The 21,663-nt window shown below is 33.5% G+C and overlaps 1 protein-coding gene across 1 annotated transcript in view; it reads right to left on the bottom strand.

Annotated features, from left to right (window-relative positions):
* TMPRSS11F (transmembrane protease, serine 11F) overlaps positions 1 to 15,541 on the bottom strand; it is a 46,800-nt gene extending 31,259 nt beyond the window's left edge. Inside the window, exon 1 of the mRNA XM_004681259.1 lies at positions 15,482 to 15,541. Coding sequence (XP_004681316.1) covers positions 15,482 to 15,492 — 11 coding nt within the window. The 5' untranslated portion in view covers positions 15,493 to 15,541. The remainder of the gene's footprint in view (positions 1 to 15,481) is intronic.
* Positions 15,542 to 21,663: the final 6,122 nt, after the last annotated feature.

The raw sequence follows: 21,663 nt of genomic DNA, 5'->3' as shown, positions 1-21,663 counted from the left end.
AAGGCAGTTTTTAACAGTAAAGCAATAATAAGTTTTACTTGATTAAAACTTGTAAGTTTTACTTGATTAAAAGATTTTAATCTGATTACTATAGTAACCTTAAACTTGTTCTTAATTTATTTTAAAAGAGCAATATTTCATTTGAAAACCTGATCATGGATTTTTGTCTTCGATTAGTATCTCCCAATTAAATCACAAATTGTGTATAATAGCCACTAATACCCTACTTCTCAACCCAAAATATCCGGTCATTTGAATTGTCTTTCCCCAACATGAAAATTGGCATTTTACCTTTTTATTTTCCAAGTTTCAAAATAATATTCAATATTTTAATATCTTACAGACTTTTTTTAAGTTTTCTCTAACAAATATTTGTTATGAACTTTATTCGTTAAATGAGTAATAAAACGTCCTTGAAATACTATCCATCATATCATAAAAATGTTTCAGAAACTATTCTACATCCCTAGGGATATAGAGGTTTAAGATATGCTATTTGTCTGTAGGACACTCACACTTTGAAAGGGGATACAGACAAAGAAACAAGTAATATAATGTGAACTGTGCCAAAATAAGGCTTTGTACAAAAAACGCAGTAACATGTTGGAGGACTCTTAGTTTCAGCAGATTTTCTCAAAAAGGTGACATGATTAAACTGTCACCTTTTTGAGTAATAAAAGCTTTCTAGATATAAAAAGGCATAAAAGAAATGGAGCTAACAGCAGAATATCATGTGCTCTCCATCCCTCAAAGGCTAGGCATGTGAAACAGCAATCAATAATATTAGTATTGGGAACAAAATATATATGTTAATATGACTTGCTTTCAAGGAATTTATTGTCTCCTAAGGTATATTTAAGGTTTATAAATCTTTCACAGCGCTGCTGTACTAAAGAGAGGGAGTGATAAATCTGGAGGTCTGTCCCAGCTCATGAAGAGTTTCATGATCCAAAGTAGACTACACTGGCTTCGCAGGAGATGGGAAGCAAATACAGTTTTTATGACACAGATTTCAGAAAAATCACAGAAATATGAATGATAATGGGATTAGAATAAACAGATAATAAGAACAGTTTAGAAGTCATTTTGAAGGTTCAAGAGAAACAGTGAGGGCCTCAATGACATCTGGAGCAGTAGAACACAGAGGAGATGAATTTAGATCCAATTCTTTAGGTTTTTTGCTTGATTGCTTACCTGTGAGGCAAAGAAAGGAATTTAGTCTCCTAGATTAAAAGAAGAAAGTATGAAAAAAAAGTGTGCTGGGAAACTTAGCACATGCAAAAAGATATAACTGCATCATTATTTAACTGTACAAGAAATATCCAAAATGAATTACAAACTTGAACAGCAGACCAGAAACTGTAACATATATAAAAAAAATAAATAAGGAAAACTTTGCCCCACATTGAATTCAGTGATGATTTGGGGCCTTGTTTCCAGGGCAAAGAAAATAAAAGCAAGAACAAACAAATGGGAGTAAATTAAACTAAACATTTTCTGCACAGTGAAACTTTTATCAAAACAAAAAGATATTCTACCAAAATGGGAAAATATATTTGTATATCATACTTTTGCCAAGAAGCTAATATCCAAGATCTACAAAGAACTCATACGAATCAATGAAAAGAAAACAATAAAAAAAATGGACAGATGGGGCCCTCCCTGGTGTGGCCCAGTGGGTTAAAGCACAGCACGATGAAGCTATTGCAGTCATGAAAGCATGAGTTCGATCCCTGGCGAGAGAGGTGACCCACATGGCATGGCAAACCTCTCCTGACCCAACCCCTGCTCCCGTCAGCAGTGTATTTCAGTATGTCTACCTGTTTTGCTCCCCATTCTGTCTCTGGTGAATCTCTCACCCCCACCCCACACACCACTGACCTGTACCCCAGTTCTGTATGCATTAATAAACAAAACTTTAAAGAAATAGACAGATGAACTAAACAGATTCTTTTCCAAGGAAGACATGCAGATGGCCAACAGGCAACAAAATAGTAGACATCATCATTTGTCATCATGAAAATGCAATTAAAACTACAGTTATAGGCTATCTCACACCCATGAGACCAGCCCATTGCAAAAAGTTCAGAAACAACAAGTGTTGGTGACAATGTAGAGAAAAAGGATTCCTCATTATGGGTGAGAATGTAGACTGATCCAGTTCCCACAGAAAGCTATGGAGTTTTCTCAAAACTAAAAATAGATCTACCATATGATACTTCATTTCTACTTCTAGGAATTTACCCAAAGCATAAAAAAACACTAATTCAAAAGGATATACATATTTCTGTGTTCATTGAAGCCCTCTTTACTATAACCAAGTTATGCAAACAACCAAAATTCCCAAGGGGCAGTAACTATTAAGAAAATGTGGTGTCGCTTCTCAGTCTTTTGGCTCAGATGAAGTGAAGAAAATGTGTAAAATAAAGAGACACCGTACTGATTGGGAGAAAATTTTTGCACTTCACACAACTGATAAGGGATTGATCACACAAGTATACAAAGAACTCACAGAACTCAAGAAAAACAAAGTAATGCAGTCCAAAAAATGAGCAGTAGAACTCAAAAGACACTTCTCCAAAGATGAAATGCAAATGGTAGACATGAAAAAATGTTTGACATCCCTCTTAATCAGAGAAATGCAAATTAAAACCACAATGAAATAACACCTTACACCAGTGAGAATGGCACATATTGAAAAAACTAACAATAACAAATATTGGCAAGGATGTGTAGGAAAGGAACTCTCCTACACTGCTGGTGGGAGTGCAAACTTGTCCAGCCACTATAGAAAGCTGTGTAGAGGTACTTCAAACTATTAAAAATGGAGCTACTATATGACTCAGCAATTCCACTCCTAGGGACCTGCCCAAAGGACACAGAAACATTAATTCAAAAGGATGCATGCACCCGTATGTATATTGCAGCACTATGTGTGATAGGTAAGACTTGGAAACAACCTAGACACCCAATCATAGATGACTGGATCAAGAAGATGTGGTGCATATACACAATGGAATACTATTAAGTGAAAACAAAAAGATAACCTAGTGCCGTTTACAGCACTATGAATGGAGTTAGAAGGGATTATATTCAGTGAAATAAGTTAAAAAGAAAAGTACCTGAAGGATTCAATTATAGGAGGAATACAGGGAAGCCAAATAAGGGATGAAGGGGGAAAAACAATAACAATTAAAAATATATACATAACAAAACGAATCAGACAGCTATAGGTCAGAGACATTTTGCGGCAGGGGGTGGGGGAGGGAGGTGGTGCAAAATGAGTGTGGAAAGAGCACAGGGGCTAAGGAGATAGATAGTACACAGGTGAATTGGTGGTGGAAATTCTATGGGGACTACACCTTATGTAAAATATATACAAATTAATTAAATATTAAAAAAATTCTAACTTGGAAAAAAGAAAAAAATGTGGTGTGTATATATGTGTATATAGCCTATGACCAAAGAAACTCTTTCACTGGGAGACTGGTTACAAATGTACATGGATTTATTAATATGGGGTTAGAGATTTGAAAACTCCTTTCTTGATTTTACCTAGGAAGCCATGGAGAATTCCAGAATTCATAGCTAAATGTAACTTATAATTAACACATTTCAATCACCAATGCTAAAATTCCACTTATCAACTTGACTAATCTATTCTCAAAATCTTTCCTTATTCCTGAGGAATCTTTCACTTCTAAATAACCTGATGGTAGTTTTTAGGATTGCACTCCTATAGTTTATACCTATTACAATAGTTATATATAGGATTATATAAATTTGATCTAATCCCTTCATCACATGTAATTCAATTAATAAGGTCTTAATGAGCATCCATGTGCCCAGGGCAGTTACAGGCACTGGGTATTCACTTATGAATCATCCTCAATCCCTGTTGCCTTATAAGATAAAATCAGGTGAACATTTATAGTTCCTTTCTCCAGCTGACCAAAGTAATGGGTTAAAAACCCTTATGGCGTAGGGAGGACAGTTAGGGACATGTTAAGAAATCATATCCCATATACCTTTCAGGAATTAAGAATTGCTAATAGAATTATATAACATGAATAGCAACATGAAGGTACAGCCCCTAAAACCATGTAAACATGCTTACTTCATTCAGAATTTAAGGTTCTGATATTGTTCTAAAATCAACCTACAGAGTGATGCCTCTCATAGTCAGCAGGAACCAAGAGCTTATGCTGAATAAAGTAGAATATTAGTTCAAATCAGTAATACAAAGACAGGAGGATAAGTTAACCAAGAATTAAGTATAAAAGAAGTGATTTTGTGAAAATTAAACATCCTTTTTTAAAAAAAGTATTGTTGCATTATAACATTTATACAAGTTTCTAGTGTACATCACCATGGATCAATATTTGCATATGCTGCAAGAAGCTCACTGCAGAAAGGCCAATTCTATCCTTTCATGAAGTATGAAAATAGTATCAAGTTTTTCTTTAGCTCTCAAATGTCTTCTTCATCAGAATATAACTTTGTGCTTATTCTTAATATTAAATTCTTAAAATTTTACAAGGAAACCTGTACAATTTACTTGAAGTGCGTGAAAGGAATCTATCAGATAAATTATGCCATCAAGATGAGAATTTATCTTTGGCAGTCAGCAATGATAAATAACCAAGTTTAAGGTAAATGAGTTACACCGCTTCATGTGTGACATAACATTAATGCGCTAAGTAGATGTTCTTGAGCCCTGCGGGGAAATTCTATGCCTCACCCATCTTAACATTTATATTCAACCTGAAGCACAGATACATGTTAGATATTCAGCTTGGGCACAGTTTTCTCTACTTGTTGCCAAAAGCCTTCTTTTTTTGGCAATGACCATGATTAGTAACACCTAGTTAGCGACAGGGGTTAATTAAGGTTAACAACCTTCCTTAAAACACACACAGAGGCCCTCCCTGGTGGCGCAGCGGGTTCAAGCACAAAACTGAAAAACTAAAGCCACTTCCTCATGAGTTCGATCCCCGCCTGCCCCGGAGGTGACCACATGGCATGGCAGACCTCTCCTGACCCGCCCGCTGCTCCCCTCAGCAGTGTACTTCGTCGATCTGCCTGTTCTGCTCCCCTTTCTGTCTCTGGTGAATCCTCTCACCCTCCACATTCTCTGACCTGTACCCCAGTTCCATATGAATAAATAAATAAATCTTAAAAAAAAAAAACACACAGAGTGATACACATGTTAGTGGAAAGAAGCATCAACAGAACAAATTCATTATTCATTTTAATGCAACTATGAATACACAAAGAAACTTCTGAACTGCAGCAAAATCTGCAGCCCCAGACCCTACCACCCAGTATTTAACTATATGGATACAGGATTCAGAGGCGTTGGAGCGCCAACAACGTTCTATCTTCATTATGTTCTTTTCTATGGGCAGTAAAAGGCATCATGTTTGTTCTGAGTGACTTGAACTGAGCTACAGTGTAGTGTTCAGCAGCACCCTTTGAACCCCAGCTGTTCCCTCTGAATCCCACTTTATGCTGTCTGTGATTTTAGGTGACACTTAATTTTTCTGTGGTTCAGGTTATTAGCAAAATGGAAATACAGTATCTTCTTCATAAGTTTCTTGTGAAATCAAATGAGTAATATATGTAAAGTGCCACAAGTGTTATAAAGGTTTCTATTGTTCTTAAAATGCTACAAACTTGCTCATCTTTATAAAAATCCACTGTTTTTCCCAGCACCCAAATGCCCTTTCTGCCTTTGTTATGGCCATTTTATTTTGGTTTTCCTTATAGAGAAATGTCTGTGTTCTTGTCTGACTTTCTTGCTTGGGAAAATAAAATATCCAGAGTAGGAGTCCTAGGATGGAAATGTACTCCATTTCAATTTTTTGCTTAATACATTGTATTAAATCCCTTCAAAATAAGGGAATATTCAATATCAACATATTTTGATCCCATTTTTGTTTTATGCCTTATTTAAACTGAAATTCACCAAACAGAGGTCGTTTCTATGTAAATTCTATAATATATTAAGTGTGATGTATTAACATAACTAAACCTCAGTGCTATAACCTCAGAATACAGTTGTTTCCCTTCTCTTTTCCTTGTTTGCCTAGTTCATCTTTTATGATTGAATCTTCTATCTATAATCACAGCTTTCACTCATTCCAGTTTAATATTTCTGAAATTACTGCTTCTCTTGCATTAAATCTCCTAATAAACACATTCTCTTTATAAAAATTATCCTTTGATGACAGCTCAGACATTCTGCCTACTATATTAAGAAACTATAAGTTACCCAATACTTATAGATAATAGATAACTTCTTGATAAACTTCACTTTTACATCTGAAAACTGGTATAATATTATTCAAAAATAAAGTATAGTAATTTAGAGATATATGTTATAATCATAGCAAAGTACTTAGAAAACTTAAAGGGTTATAACTAAAAAAAGTCTGGTAGTAGAAATAAAATGAAAAAAAATTAATTGACTAATCCAAGAGGAGACAGGAAAAGAAAATAAGTAGAAAGGGATTAACACAAATGGTTAGCTTTATATCCAACCATATCAAATATTACATTAAAATTAATGTAAGATTTTAAAATTCCAAATAAAAGGGAAAAATTATCCAGATGGATCTAGAAACAAGATATAACAATAAGCTGTCTACAACAAACCAACTACATATGTAAAGACATATGTTAAAAGAGAATAGGAAAAGTATGTGTTATATAAAACCTAATCAAAAGAAAACTATGGCAACCTTATATTAGACAAAATTGACTTGATACATAGTGACAAGGAGATCAACTTATCAATATAACAGTGATACATTTCTTGATATCTATATAAGCTAGTTTAGGACTGGATTTTTTATTAACTGCAATTGAACACCTCCAAGTTAGTATATATATTTAGAATCTTCCATTGTATGGAAGGATTCTCCTGAAATTTCAAGAAAGATTTGATTCTAGCTTTACTATTATTCAATTTATACCATTTTAAATGTGAGTTTTTGCATTATAAACATACATAAACATTTCACATGAAAATACAGTAACACTGAAGAGGAAAACTTTCTACTTTTGATATATGCTTGATATGCTAAATGCAAATAGTTCTAACAATTCTTTGAAATTGTACCTTCAGTTTTATCCTTATTAGATACATATAGTCATTCAAAAAGTAGTTACTAAAAACTTTTATAGATTTTGATGAAATGAAACAAGGCATATTGAGTGTGTACCCTAAAGTGAGATATAAGCATTAAAAATAATTCAAAAATTGGTGCATGATTACCACAATGAAAAATGCTAAGAGAAATGCCAGGAACACTCTGTGGATCTAACAGGGATGGTTTATCTATGCTAGGGATTAGGAGAGTTTTACTAAGGATATTTACACCAAAACCTGAGGGTTTGCTAATTAGGTGAGATTTAGGGATAAGAAAACACCACAGTAGAAGAGGCACATGATAGGTTTTGACAGGTTCAGGTACTAAAATAAGACCAGAGTGGATGAAAAACAACGAGAAAGAGACCAGACTAAAGACACAACAGAGATACGCAAGCTTATTTACACAGAGATAATTGTGTCTGAGTGTGAAAATTAGTTTTAGAAATATGGTCAATATTACAGTATACGAACTTCATTAAAATAATAATATAAATATAGTTTATCACACCGCTCCGAATATTTTTAACATTGTAGAAATGTTAGGGAAAAAATCAGTATTAACAGAGTTGCTACAGAAACAAAAGATACAGTAACCCTCCTCCCCTCACACACACTTCCCCTCATCGCGGAGGAAAAGTTCTAATGTCAAGAGTGAATGACTAAAATGACAGGTAGCACTGAACCCTACATCTGTTGTTTCTTCCTATATATAAAAACACCTATTATAAATTTTATTTTATAAATTAGACCCAGTAAAAGATTAACAATAGCAATAAAATAGAATAATTATAATAATATACCATAATAAAAGTTATATGATTACAGTGTTTCCCAAAATATGTTCTTACTTATAACATTTCTGGACCTTGTTAAAACTACAGAAAGAGAACCACCAATTAGGGAGGACCATTATGCACAGACTGGAGGAATTCTAATGTGATTATTATACATAAACATACTGCCATATTATTAAACATTCTTCTATCCTTTCCACTTGTACTTTAGAACCTATTACACTTGCAATTCCTTGATTACAGGCTAATTTATTTTTTGCTTATGTGTGTAAAGTTTACATCTCCAAGATTGTAAACTTTCAAAGGCAAAGGTTTGTCCTCTGCTTCTTTTATATTTATATTTAAAAAAAACTTAGGAATTTTGTTGACTTGGAAAATTTCATCCATGAATATAAATCACAATGAACTCTGAATTCATCAATTTGACACACAACATTTAAGAGCAACTATAATAATTTCTCAGAATTAAATGCAAAATATTTCCTGGTCAGAAATTGTATTTTGCCCCCTGAAACTGTAGACAAATAATAATTCATATAATCAAATAGTCAGAACAACAATAATATTCCCCATTAGGTTTTTGAACTTTAATCAGGTAAAAGTAAGACATTTACTTTTTCCTCAAATGTGATCCAGGGATTCATTTTCCAAATGCTGACATAAGAGAAATTTAAAATGCTAAATTATAAGAAAGTATCAGTCTCACCTCCCCTTCCCAACCAACGAAGCTATACTGAATCCAAACCTATATCAGTCATAAGAGGGGATTCTTTTTAAGTTTCATAAATAGTCCAATAAAATATTTTTAACTTAAAATCTATTTCAACTAAAATAAATTTAACCATCCTTTTTTAGTACAGCATACAATACTTGTTGAGAAATCACACTCTGCTACATGTGACTGAGTATGGGGGAATGTGTTAGTGGAGAAAACCAGAATTAAGATTCTTAATGACTGAAGAGAATCAATCAACTGTTAAGCACACACTTTCCTGACAAAATTTTGTATATTTTTTGATTCGAATATTGTTGATATACCATCCTTAAAAATATCTTTACTAAAAAGAAATCTTCATTATTTTGTCTACTATTTGAAAACCAAATAGTAATACAAAGGTGCTATTAGGTACAATAAATCTGAATTTATTATAAATATCAGTTCTATTTTATATCTATTACAGTTACCAAAAATAATATTCTATTGCTATGCAGTTTTTGACAAATTAAATGCATATATATGTACTTTAAAATACAGTTGCTTTCAGTAAGTAGCCAATGTTCTTCTCTTAGTTTCCTATATGATTAACTGGCATAAATGTTTGCACTTCAGTGCTATTTTGTAATCCATTTCAGAGGGAGGAGCTGTGATTAAGATATAAATGTCCTAGATAAAGGAGATCAACAATGCTCTCATTTACAACTAATATAATCTGCATATTAAATAAACAAGATTAACGTGTTCCAGAATCTTTCTGTCACATTTCTGAAGGGCCATGTGTGAAAGAGGTAATGAGTAGGTTAGAGCACTAAATATAAAGAAGGTTAAGAGCTTCTCATTCTTGGAATTTTCCCCTCAAATGCTGACATTTGCCTTATCAAATTACCTTATCTCTGACTAATTAATATATTGTGCATCACAAGTGCTATTTCCTTAGTTTTTTTTTTCATTTTCTTCGTTTTTTTCAATTGTTTTTTTTTTTTTTTTGAAGGTCTAAGGAGGATACAGTATTTCATTGATAATTAAAAACTATAATAAAATCGATTCCCAGGAGTTTAAAAAAGCATACATTCAGCTATGGAATAACATTAAACAACTGAATTTTAATTTTAACTCCCAAGCTTTTAGAAACTTACATACTGTATGCACAGTTTAAACAATGTAAATATCAATTGCCTGTATGAGAATACCTAGGGTTTTTTATTTACTGATTTCCATATTCAGATAGAGCCTACTTTTAACCCCATAAATAGATAAACAAAAATTTACTTCTATATTTTAATGACAATCTATTCATCAACTTATAGTATTATAGCCAGGAAAAACAGCATATGTGCATAATAATAGCCGTGTTTCATAAAGTAAGTATATAGTTCAGAATTTAGAATCTAGTTTCCATGTATTTTCTCCTATACATTTAAGCCATGAAATATTGTAGATACAATAGGAATTTAAAAATGTGATTGTGATAAGTAGGCTGCATTTTAAGTAATATTTATTCTATTGGATAGATAATCTAGAGTTAAAACAAATAACTCTTTTTCTGACACAATTCCTAATATGTGACCTATTGAATAAAAGTGAATCTTATTTTGAATTTATTAAGCCTCTTCCAGAAAGACATCATGGAATAGCACCCTTTATCTTCATTAGTTTATAGGTATGCACATTGAGTATATCCTGAATTCCTAATCCTCTTAAAACTTTTTGAGGGAAAATAGTTTGACACTTAAATCTTCGCTTTGGTTTACAAATATCAGCAATAGTTTCTTGTTCAACTTATTTGAGTTGATAGTCAGATATAGGTGCAGTAATAATTGACTTTGCTATCTTCCTTGATAACTGCAGTTCTACCCCAGCCATCCAAGTTTCCAACTAATGGAGACCCATGCACAAATATAATAGAACAAATACTGCAATACAGCAGATACATGTAACACACACACAAATTCTATAAGTATGTGAAGTGTTTTTCTTGCTTGGAAGTTGTATCTTTCATGTTGCCACAGTTTGTTATTAGTAATTTTAAGTTTCTTTTAAAAGCCACTGTCAACAAGATAAAACAGCTAAATAAATTGAAATAAGGACAAATGAATGGTTTGCTACAGTTAAAGAAATAGTAAGTCCTGACTAAATTTTTGCTGTCCTTGTTGAGTCAGGAGGTTTAAACACAGAAGCAGTCCTAAACAAGAAGGAGATGCCCCAAATATAAATATTAAAAGACAAAGCCTGTCTTCTCTCTAAAAAGGATATACTTCTTGAGCTAATGATATTACAGAAAGGTGTTGATACTTTTCTCAATGATTTTATCTAATAATATCCCAGCTATCCAATCAAAATATCCCATGAGTGAGCAAGTTCTTAAAAGTGACATGATACTAAACAATGAAAATGTGGCTTGAGCTTTTCTTACCTTCCCAATAACATAAATGCCAGTACCACTTATAGCCACTGAAATTTGCGATTGCAAATGAAGGTATAACCACCAAGAACAAAGATGGTTATGAAAGGATGAATGATAAAGAGGGGAAGGCAGATAGTCATAATGACAAAATGTCTCACTGACTTAGTAGAGAGGAGAGCTAAAATAACATTGATATCATTTCAGTGTTTACACTCATATGTCAAACCCATTCTTTAATTGCTCAGATACATGGGCATGACCAAAATTATGAGTTTAATGTGAAATAGGGTGTAATATAAATGACTTGAATTTTAATCTATTTTAAAATACTTATATCAAAATGAAACTGTAGATTCTTATTTGTATAGCTTCCCATAATTAGCACTGCCATATTTCTCTTAAGACCATTTCATTTTAGGTCCTTCTGACTGTCTAGGTTTATTGCTGATTGTTGCGGAAGAAGCAGCATAGAGAATGTAAGAATCTGACAATGAGTATAATAGGAACAGAAATAAGAGTTATGGCTATTGTTTGACTCCTTGTAGATCAAAGGATTAACTGGAATTTTCCCCTTTCATGCTTACACTAGTGTCTAGATACACCTTTTACTTTGTTATACACATTAATTATTTTTATTTTTAGAAGTCAACTTGCTATAGTTTATCACATTGTCAAGATATGTGTTCAAGATTGCTGGGCAATCTAGTGTTTTTTAGATAATAGAATTTTTTCTAATGTTATTTTGACAATTAATAAAATATGTAATTTATAGTTGCATTTTTCATGTCCCATATTCTGGGCTAAATGAGGCAAGATTTGTAAGAGACTTGGTAAATTTCAGTTATATAAAACTCTGGCATTTTATTACTTTTACTCTATAAAAAGGGGACTCTCATATGGTTCCCACATAAAATATATACTACTATATATTTTCTTCACCCAATGATAATTTCATATCATTGTTATATACCATTGAATGAACTCCATTGAAAGGAGACAATTTCAAATAGATAGTGGTAATAAGCAATTAATTATAATAACAAAATTGTTACAAATTTAAAGACAAGTCAATACATTTTAAATACAACAGGGAATCAATTAAAATTCAAACTATAGTCACATACACTATTGGAAGTAAATAAAATATACAGAATACAAAACTGCAGTTATAAGCATCTCTGGTTTTCTTTGAATTGACTTTTGGACTTGGGATTTGATGTGAATAATTCTGAAGGCCTAAGCATTCAAATGCATTGTGTTCTGCAACTATACTTAGAAGACAACAGAACCACCAAACTGCTCTGGTCCACCATTAGGGTTCTTAGTTGCAAAATTTATCATTTCTTCACCTTGTTTAAATTTTTACCCAACACATAATAAAATCCAAAGATTTTAATCAGGCACTACAGGTCCTTCATAGGCTGACTGAACACTCAAGTTTCATCTGATAATTTCCGACACCTGTAAGTGTATCCTAAGTCTCATGACTCTTGCGGGGCCATGTTCTGCAGGCCCAGAGTGCCTCCTCTTGCCTACAGTGGATTCCTATTAGCTTTTAAAGACTCAACCATTATAGGTTCAGAGGAGCCTTGAGGAGGTTGAGTGGCACTTCCAGAGCACGCTGATATACTTCTTTTTCAACATTTATCAAATTGTGCCATCAGGGTGTGGACTCTGCCACTAAGGTCTCTATTTGCTAGTAACCATGTCTGTTATCTCAGCCTCACTTGTGCAGGGCATCAGAGAAGGGGATTACTAGCAAAAAATATCTACTCTTTGGGATAATGTAAATGGATTTCAGTGCCTCTAGAAAGTTAGTATGTCCATATTAACTAGCTACTAACACTTTTGATTGAATTTTAGAATTTCAGTATTTGAAAGGACTTTACTTGTCCAATAAGGTGTTTTTGAATGTATTTTGTTCCAACCCACAGTAAGAAAGGTTTTACATAATGGCAAGTTATACACACATAATAATATATCTGCAATAATAGTTCCATATATAATATTTATACTTACTATTTATATGATAAAATGTAATAAAATTAATGTCAGACATTATTTCATTACCAGTTCACATAAAAAGAAAAAATCAAAATAATACCAAAATGAACCAAATAAGAAACCAAATTATTTTGTGCTTATCCACAAAGATTTCAATTTACATTAATGGTGACCCCTCCCCTAATTAATTTTAGTTTTTTTTTTTTTTTTTTTTTTAAAGATTTATTTATTTATTTGTGCATACAGAACTGGGGTACAGGCCAGAGACTCAGGGGCGGTGAGAGGCTTCACCAGAGACAGAGTGGGGAGCAGAACAGGCAGATCTACGAAGTACACTGCTGAGGGAAGCAGCGGGCAGGCCAGGAGAGGTCTGGCTCGCCATGTGGTCTCCTCCGGGGCAGGCGGCAGGCGGGAATCGAACTCATGCGGAAGTGGCTTCAGATTCTCAGTGCTGTGCTTTAACCCGCTGCGCCACCAGGGAGGGCCTAATTTTAGTTTTTAAAGATTTATTTATGCATACAAGAACTGGGGTATGGGCCAGAAATGTGGGGAGAGGGCATGAGAGGTTTCACCAGAGACAGAGTGGGGGACAGAACAGGCAGATCTACTGAAATTCATTGCTGAGGGGAGCAATCGTCTGTGCCATGTGGGTCAGCTCACTGGCTGGGGTTGAATATGGGCCACAGTAACAGGCAATAGCTTGATAGCGCTGAGACTTTAACCCCTGTGCCACCAGGGAGGCCCCACCCCAATTAATTTTAAAGTACACTCTCCCTGCATTTTACAGATAAAAGTAGTGAGATCTTTAAAAATGAGTTTCTTGTCCAGAAAAAAATGCAGTGCCTATTTATCTAGAACACTGCTTAATCTCATGCTGTATACTCTTTCCATGACAACACAGTGTAAAAAATCTGCTGAGAACTTATATAATACTTAACTCATTCTCTCTTTGACATTAGATCTCTTGGAGAAAATACCTTAACCAAAGAAGTCAATAAATTTGCTGCCTAACCTTTGTATCTTTTCTCTATGCTATAATCCATAATAGACTTAAAAAAACTGTATTAAAAATAATACAACTATGGAATACAAAAGGAAAACATTTAAAACCCTCAGGACTATAAACTCTGGATTCAAGCTGAGTAGGCTTCATATCTGCATAATATTCTGAAAAGTGAATGAGTAAAGATGATTCTTTTAAGTTGGGAAGAGAATCAAGTTGATATGTAAAGCCATACTCTGAAATTCTAGCTGAAATAAAAATGAAAGAATTTCAAGTTCTTTGCTGATTTTTTAAAACTGAGTTTTTTAACACATCTATATAAAATTTCACTAAATAAAAAAGAGATTTTCTATGGGGCATTTGTCTTTACTTTTATTTTGGTAAATAAGAATGACACTTCTCATATTTATTAAAAAGTAGAGATGATGCTTTCTCTTGATCTCATGAACACCTCTATGGGGTTAGTTAGCCTTATGTTTGAGATGGACAATTTCCTCAGGCTTCTGAAGTCATGTTAGAGTAAGGTAGGTAGAACAAGAACACTCATCATTTAAGAGTGCCAGAGATTAAAGGCCTAAATTATTGTTCTTAATTTAAAAGAAAATGAAATAACAAAATGACTGTAGTCACAAAATCATGTTTAAGTTTGAAACATCAGTAAGTGTAGAACATGGGGGAAAGTGGTTTTGGCTGAAAGGCCAAGAATCTTTTTGAGAAACACAATTAGACTAAGTAGGTATTTGAATGAAATAAATCATCAAATATCAGGTATTCCTCTCTGAGTCTATAAAGCCTAAAACCTAAATGTAAATATATATAGATATAGATATAGATATAAATTTCTTTAACATAAATTCATTAGTTGATAAACTACTGATGGAATTCAACTATGACAGTTGTCTCATAGAGCATATATTTTATAATTCAGTTATTCATATAGGAACATTTAAATTTTCATCTTTCATTTATATGATATATAATCAATTGCTACCATACTTTCTATCTCAAACAAATAAAAATTCTAATAGGTTCTCACATTTACATTTCAAATTTTCTAGAAAATATTTCAATACGCAACATAAAACAAAAATGTATACCAAGCTTTTGACCATACTAGAAAATATAAATCCTTTATTCTTTGTACCATAGTTTTTCTTAATATTTAAATATAACATAGTTAATCTATAACTATTAATCTCTTTCTACTATATAGAAAGGATCGCTTTGGCTCGTGTTCAAAAAAGTTTACATTTAAAAACAAAATAAAATGTTAACACAATATTTAATAACATACATAAACAACTTCATTTTAAAGCACTTGCTACCCGCTAAAGTATGCCTGTCCCAGGAGCAGTGAAACTCTGTTCCCATTGATCCTGAATGAGAAAAACTGAGTACTTACGCATACATCATGGACTCAGGACTGGGGCAACTTCTATTCTCTCACCATCTGATCTACATCAGCCAGGTCAGGACAAGGGAGGCTGAAACATAATGAGAGTCATTGGCAACAGTAAACAAGTCTGACAGGTTTAGTGACTGAAGTCTGCAGTCCTGATATAACCTGATAGCATGATCAATTTGAGCCAGCTGCTTCCACATAGTGAAGTAATTGTCAATACCTTCACAGAGCAGTGCCAGGTTGTGGAGGGCATGTAAGGTGCAACTGGTGATTCAGAAGGCAACACTTTTGCGGTTGGGAGGTGAGGTGTAATCAACATTGAGGTGTGGACACATTTATTTTTAAAACATCATAGAAACATCAAAACTCTAGAGTACACTTCCTAGGAAGGGGACCATGAAGTTAGGTGGCCTGGAAAAACTGGGCTGTAGATCAAGAGGCTTGTCTCTACTCTGACCTTGAGCAAAGTCGCTTAAGTTGTTAGGCAAAGATATTTTCCTCACAAGTAATGACAGGACTGCATGTGTTATTTTTAGTATTTTCCGTTGTAGCTCAAAAAAAAAAAGAAAAAAACAGGTTATGTTGGAAGAATGTATTCAATCCACACAAGCAAAAAAATAAAATAAAAAGGAATAGTTTTGTTTCACTGTGCAAATTCCCCAGCATGTATAAGTCACATTAGATAACTACATTCATCTATGGAGATAAACTCTAATGAAGATCACTAAAGCTGTAGAATGCACATTGCAATTTAAAAGAATCTTTTAAAAGCTATAAGCCAGAAGTAGTAAAGAAAAAAATTTGAACATGCATCTTTATCGCTTATACAGAACACTTTCATCTAAAATACTATAAATCACTGTGAGCCTAATCATAGTATACTCTAACAGAGCCATGATGTATCTTTCAAACCAATACATTTTAGACTTGGAAAAACTGAGGCAGAAAGTCAATACTATGATATGTCAAAAAGAATTTTGATAAGAAATAAAAAGTTTCTGAATAAAATGCTCATGGAACTTACCAAGTCACTTTAACTGCATTGAAAATTATATCTTAGTCTAGCAAAGGGAACTAAGTTCTCAGTAGATTTGATTTACTTCAAAAATAGAAGTTATAAAAATCTAACAAAAAGATGCTAAAATTATTCTGATTTTAGTTTAGATTCTCTATATAGGTGCACTTACCTAATGTGAAATTGACATCAAGCAAATGCGCATTAAAAATGACTTTAGGGTCCTCCCTGGTGGTGCAGCGGGTTAAAGCATTGCCCTAAGAAGCCTAAGCCACTTCCGCATGAGTTCGATTCCCGCCTGCCCCAGAGGTGACCACATGGCATGGCAGACCTCTCCTGACCTGCCCGCTGCTCCCCTCAGCAGTGTACTTCATCGATCTGCCTGTTCTGCTCCCCATTCTGTCTCTGGTGAATCCTCTCACCCTCCGCATCTCTGGCCTGTACCCCAGTTCTGTGTGAATAAATAAATAAATCTTTAAAATAAAAAAATTTTTTTTAAATGACTTTAATGTTTACATATCAATAATAATCAGTTATTACTTGTGAGAGTTCATAAAAATATGATTAATGTTTATGCTAGTAAACTATAAAATGATGTCCTTTCAATAAACATCTGTGATTATAGCTAAGACAATTTTAAATAGTATAGTGAGACTTCAGAAACAAAGTTATATAGCACTTTTGGGTGGACTCTTCATGGTTTTAGAGTTTCTTTTTACCAACTGTCTAATAATAGATCAAGTAAACATCAAAGATAAAGAAGATACTGATGGTTTATAGAAATTTCAAGATCTTGCAAAATTTGTTTTTATTTTTCACATTAAATGTTCTCTATATTTTAAAAGACTTCTACTTAATTTGCAAGTAATTATAAAATATATGCATTTATACATAAGACATTCACTTTATATACTTTGTGTCCTATGGACATTTTCTAGCTCAATGATATGCAAGTGTTATACTGAAATGAATTGACTAGTACCAGTAACACTGAGGATCTCTTTCCAATAACCAGTTATTTTTTTCATTCTTTGAATGATGTTATTGGAACGAATTTTGTAATAATTAATCCTTAAGGATAATGAGTAGGTTCTATTATCTACTCTAATAATTGAGGTACTATTATTACTCTAATAACTATATAAACTACAGTTTGGTAATTCTTTTTTCATAATTTTAGCATCTGTGGTTTATAATTTATTTCATTATATTTTCAAACCTGATTATCACAAAGAATAAGCCTTGTAGATAAATGACTTATTATAGCTGTTAACTTTTTGACATGGTTGAGGAAGTCGGTAAGAACATTTATATGTTTGTATGGTGTTATGTGGTAGTGATTGACTATTACTTGTCATCTTTAAGAACTTGACCGTGAGCTACAGCTTGATAAGCAACTTGAATATTTCATGCTAGGGAAATTATAAGAGAAAATTAATATGGTACAAACATTTTAATATCAAGGATCCTCCCAACAAAATCATTGTCTTTAAATTTTTTCCTCTGAACACACTGATAGCCATCAGGATCAAATGACAAAAATTACATATGCCCAATAATTCTATGTCAAAAAGGTATTTCATGGATCTTCACAGAGAGTACATCTCCACCCTCAGAAAAGTCAAATAATTAATGAATCAGACCATTTAAATGGCTAATGAACAAAGAAAGCACTGACTTATAAAAACAGAAATCCTGATACTGAAAAGCTTTTGGTATATATAGAAATATGAGAATTTGGACTAGATCCAGAATCCATGTATATGTTTCACTTGGATTTATTGAAATTAGTATAAATTTGTGTGCATTTTTCAAAGAAAATACTTGTTTTTATTGGCTAATATCATATAAACACAGTTGATGTGTTATTAATATTAAGAACTGTTTAAACAAGTAACCTTTGAGGTTCTTTTGATTGATTATTCCCTTTTATGTGTAGGACTCAACCCTAATGTGGTTTTCTATAAGCTGTTTCTCTATGTTAATTACATTTGCAATAAGTATACATTTACTGCTTCCATTTGCAATAAGAATACATTTACTGCTTCCAAAAACTTTGAAGAATGACTCCAAGAGCAAGCTGTAACTTTTTGTATATCTACCTCCAGTACTGACATTAGAGTGAGTCCAGACTAGTCTGGTGCAGTGTCTTCTAAGAGACAGGCTCACATTCCACATGGTCAATGGTGAGAGTCAAGGTCTTCACAGAGGTGAGGGAGGAAAAAGGAAACTACTTGAATTTACTTTAAATCTAGATTTTAATTTAAAGGCTATTAATAAAAAAGGAAAGTGTTACTAATGTTTAACTTCTTGATTGGTATTGGTAGCTTCATTCAGCCTTCATTGTCAGATTATGAGCATGTATTGCTTTTACCCTAAGGAAAGAGTAGTTCACTGACAGTGAAACTGACATTTGTAGGTTTTCACTCATGGTAGTTGTTGTGTTTTCACTTCATTAGGTTAATTATTTATAAATAAATGACCTCTTTCCAGTTAAACATTTCTCACAAAATAGAAAAGGTTGACTATAAATAATTACCAGATTGGGAGGCATTAGTTCTTTCAGAGAAGAATGAGGGAAAGGGCAAGTTTTGGTTTTCAAAATCTTCAAATAGCAATACATCCAGCTTCCTGCTAAAATATAATCAAAGATATAATTAAGATCTTGTATAAAAACCCATCTTTCTAGTCTCTGCAGTTTTTCCATACCACTCAAAGTTAACTGATATCATTGTATTAGTGGCTAACTTTCCTCCATGAGAAAGCACAGACTATGAACATGATCTGCTAATATTTTCCAGTGTAAATTAAAAAAAAAAGTCATTAGGTACATCTCATTTGGAGTCAAGTAGACAGAGATATTGTCTTCAACAAATGACTTTGGATCTGAGTAAGAGACTCATCTACTTTATGTCTTGTGTATTACATATATCTCAGTGACTTTGAATGAAAGAAAGAAAAAGATGTGTCAATCTTACTGACACACCATAAACTCTCCAGATAGTATTAAATACAAAGAGTCTATTTTGTGACACAAGTACTAAATATGTACTTATTATCCTTCATAATTTTAAATTGAAAACAGTCCTTTAGAAGTGTCTTTACATAGGATGTTTCTATAAAAGATGTTGATGTGTTTCTTTCAAAGCAAGTATCTCTCTCATAAATAAATCATTCTCATGACTTTAGGAAATGATTCTGATGTCTCCTAAATCTGTATCCTTATTTAATCCTGCACTGACGTTTTATTTCAATAAATACATACTGGATTTTTATTATCTTACTATATCTACAAACAATCATTTTTAAATATTTTCTTGACACTCAACTGTCATTTTGCTAAACCTAACATGCTTAATATAACAGCCTGACTGCAGAATTTTAGTCTAGTTAAGTATCTAAAACACAACAAATCTTTGTGACTCCAAGCTGCTCTGTTTTTTATTTTATTTTATTTTATTTTTTGTAGTGGTACCACCCAAAATCCCAATGACCTACACTCAAATATCCAAAAGATATCTGTGACTTAGTCCCCAATTTCATTCTTTATATCCAGCTAATTTTGATAATTATTCCTTCAAAATATATACTTAGACCATATATTCTTTTCTATTCCTTATCCAACGTCTCAGATGAAGGACATGACTTAAATTGTTATGGCAACATCTCAGATGAAGGACATGACTCTTGATTTTCCTTTTTAAATCACCCTCATACTCATAAAGAGTATCCATAAGCATTATTTTCATCATGTGACTATTAAAAATTTTTTAATGTTTCTCATTTCAACCACATTAAGAATGTGCTCATTCTTTTTAAAAATAAAAAAAAAAAGATTTATTTATTTGTGCATACAGAACTGGGGTACAGGCCAGAGGCTCAGGGGCGGTGAGAGGCTTCACCAGAGACAGAGCAGGGAATAGAACAGGCAGATCGACGAAGTACACTGCTGAGGGGAGCAGCAGGCTGGTCAGGAGAGGTCTGCCGCCCCATGTGGTCACCTCCGGGGCAGGCGGGAATTGCACTCATGCGGAAGTGGCTTAAGCTTCTTAGTGCAGTGTTTTAACCCGCTGCGCCACCAGAGAGGGCCAGAATGTGCTCATTCTTAATGAGAGATGCCACGTCACACCAGTGAGAATGGCACATCTTCAAACAACTAGCAACAACAAATGTTGGCAAGGATATGGAAAAAAAGGAACTCTCTTGCACTGCTGGTGGGAATGCAAACTAGTACAACCACTATGGAAAGCTGTTTGGAGGTTTCTCAAACTGCTAAAAATGGAGATTCCACATGACCCAGCAATCCCACTCCTACATGTCTACGCAAAAGACACAAAGACACTGATTCAAAAAGACATCTGCACCCCCATGTTTATTGCTGCTTTATTTAAAATTAGAAAGACATGGAAACAACCCAAATGCGCAAAAGTAGATGATTGGATTAAAAAGATGTGGTACATATACACAATGGAATATTACTCAGCAACAACAACAACAAAACACATGCCTTTTGCAGCAACATGGATGGAGCTGGAAAAGATCATCTTAGTGAAATAAGCCAGAAAGAAAAGGAAAAATACCAGATGGTTTCACTCATAGCAGGAGTATAAAGGAACAGGGCAGAAATTAATAATGAACAACTATATACCAGAGACATTTTACAGGGGTGGAATGAGGAATGGGATCAAAAATGGTGGGAGGGAGGGAAATGCACTGGACTATGGTGATGACACATGGGTGATTTGGTGATGGGAAGCCCACAGTGAATACAACTGAGATAGAAAAAGGCACAAAATGATGTAAAAATAAACTATTATTAAAAAAAAAAGAATATGCTCATTGAAATCCAAAATGCTCTAAGAATCTTGGGTTTGGCCTAAAGTGGCAGTGTAGGATTAACCTAAACTCACCTCCTCTCACAGTCACATAGAAATATACAACATATAAAATAATTTACTCTGAAAAAGACCTGAAAACCAGATAAATAGAATTTCTGTTAAAAAATATCATAGAGGGGCAGCTCTGAGACAAGTAGAAAAGACAGATATTCTCTCCTCAAGGAAGAAACCCACCCCAAGTGTGGAGACTCATAGTCATTAGGAGTCTCTCAGCTGAAACTTTCATGGGCTGAATGGGGAGGGTGGAACCTGCACTGAGCGGACCAACC

Source organism: Condylura cristata, unplaced genomic scaffold, assembly GCF_000260355.1.
Source record: "Condylura cristata isolate star-nosed mole 26May11 unplaced genomic scaffold, ConCri1.0 scaffold00012, whole genome shotgun sequence".
Classification (NCBI taxonomy): Eukaryota; Metazoa; Chordata; class Mammalia; order Eulipotyphla; family Talpidae; genus Condylura; species Condylura cristata.
The sequence above is the reverse complement of the archived record's forward strand: the minus strand, read 5'-3'. Positions and strand labels throughout refer to the sequence as shown.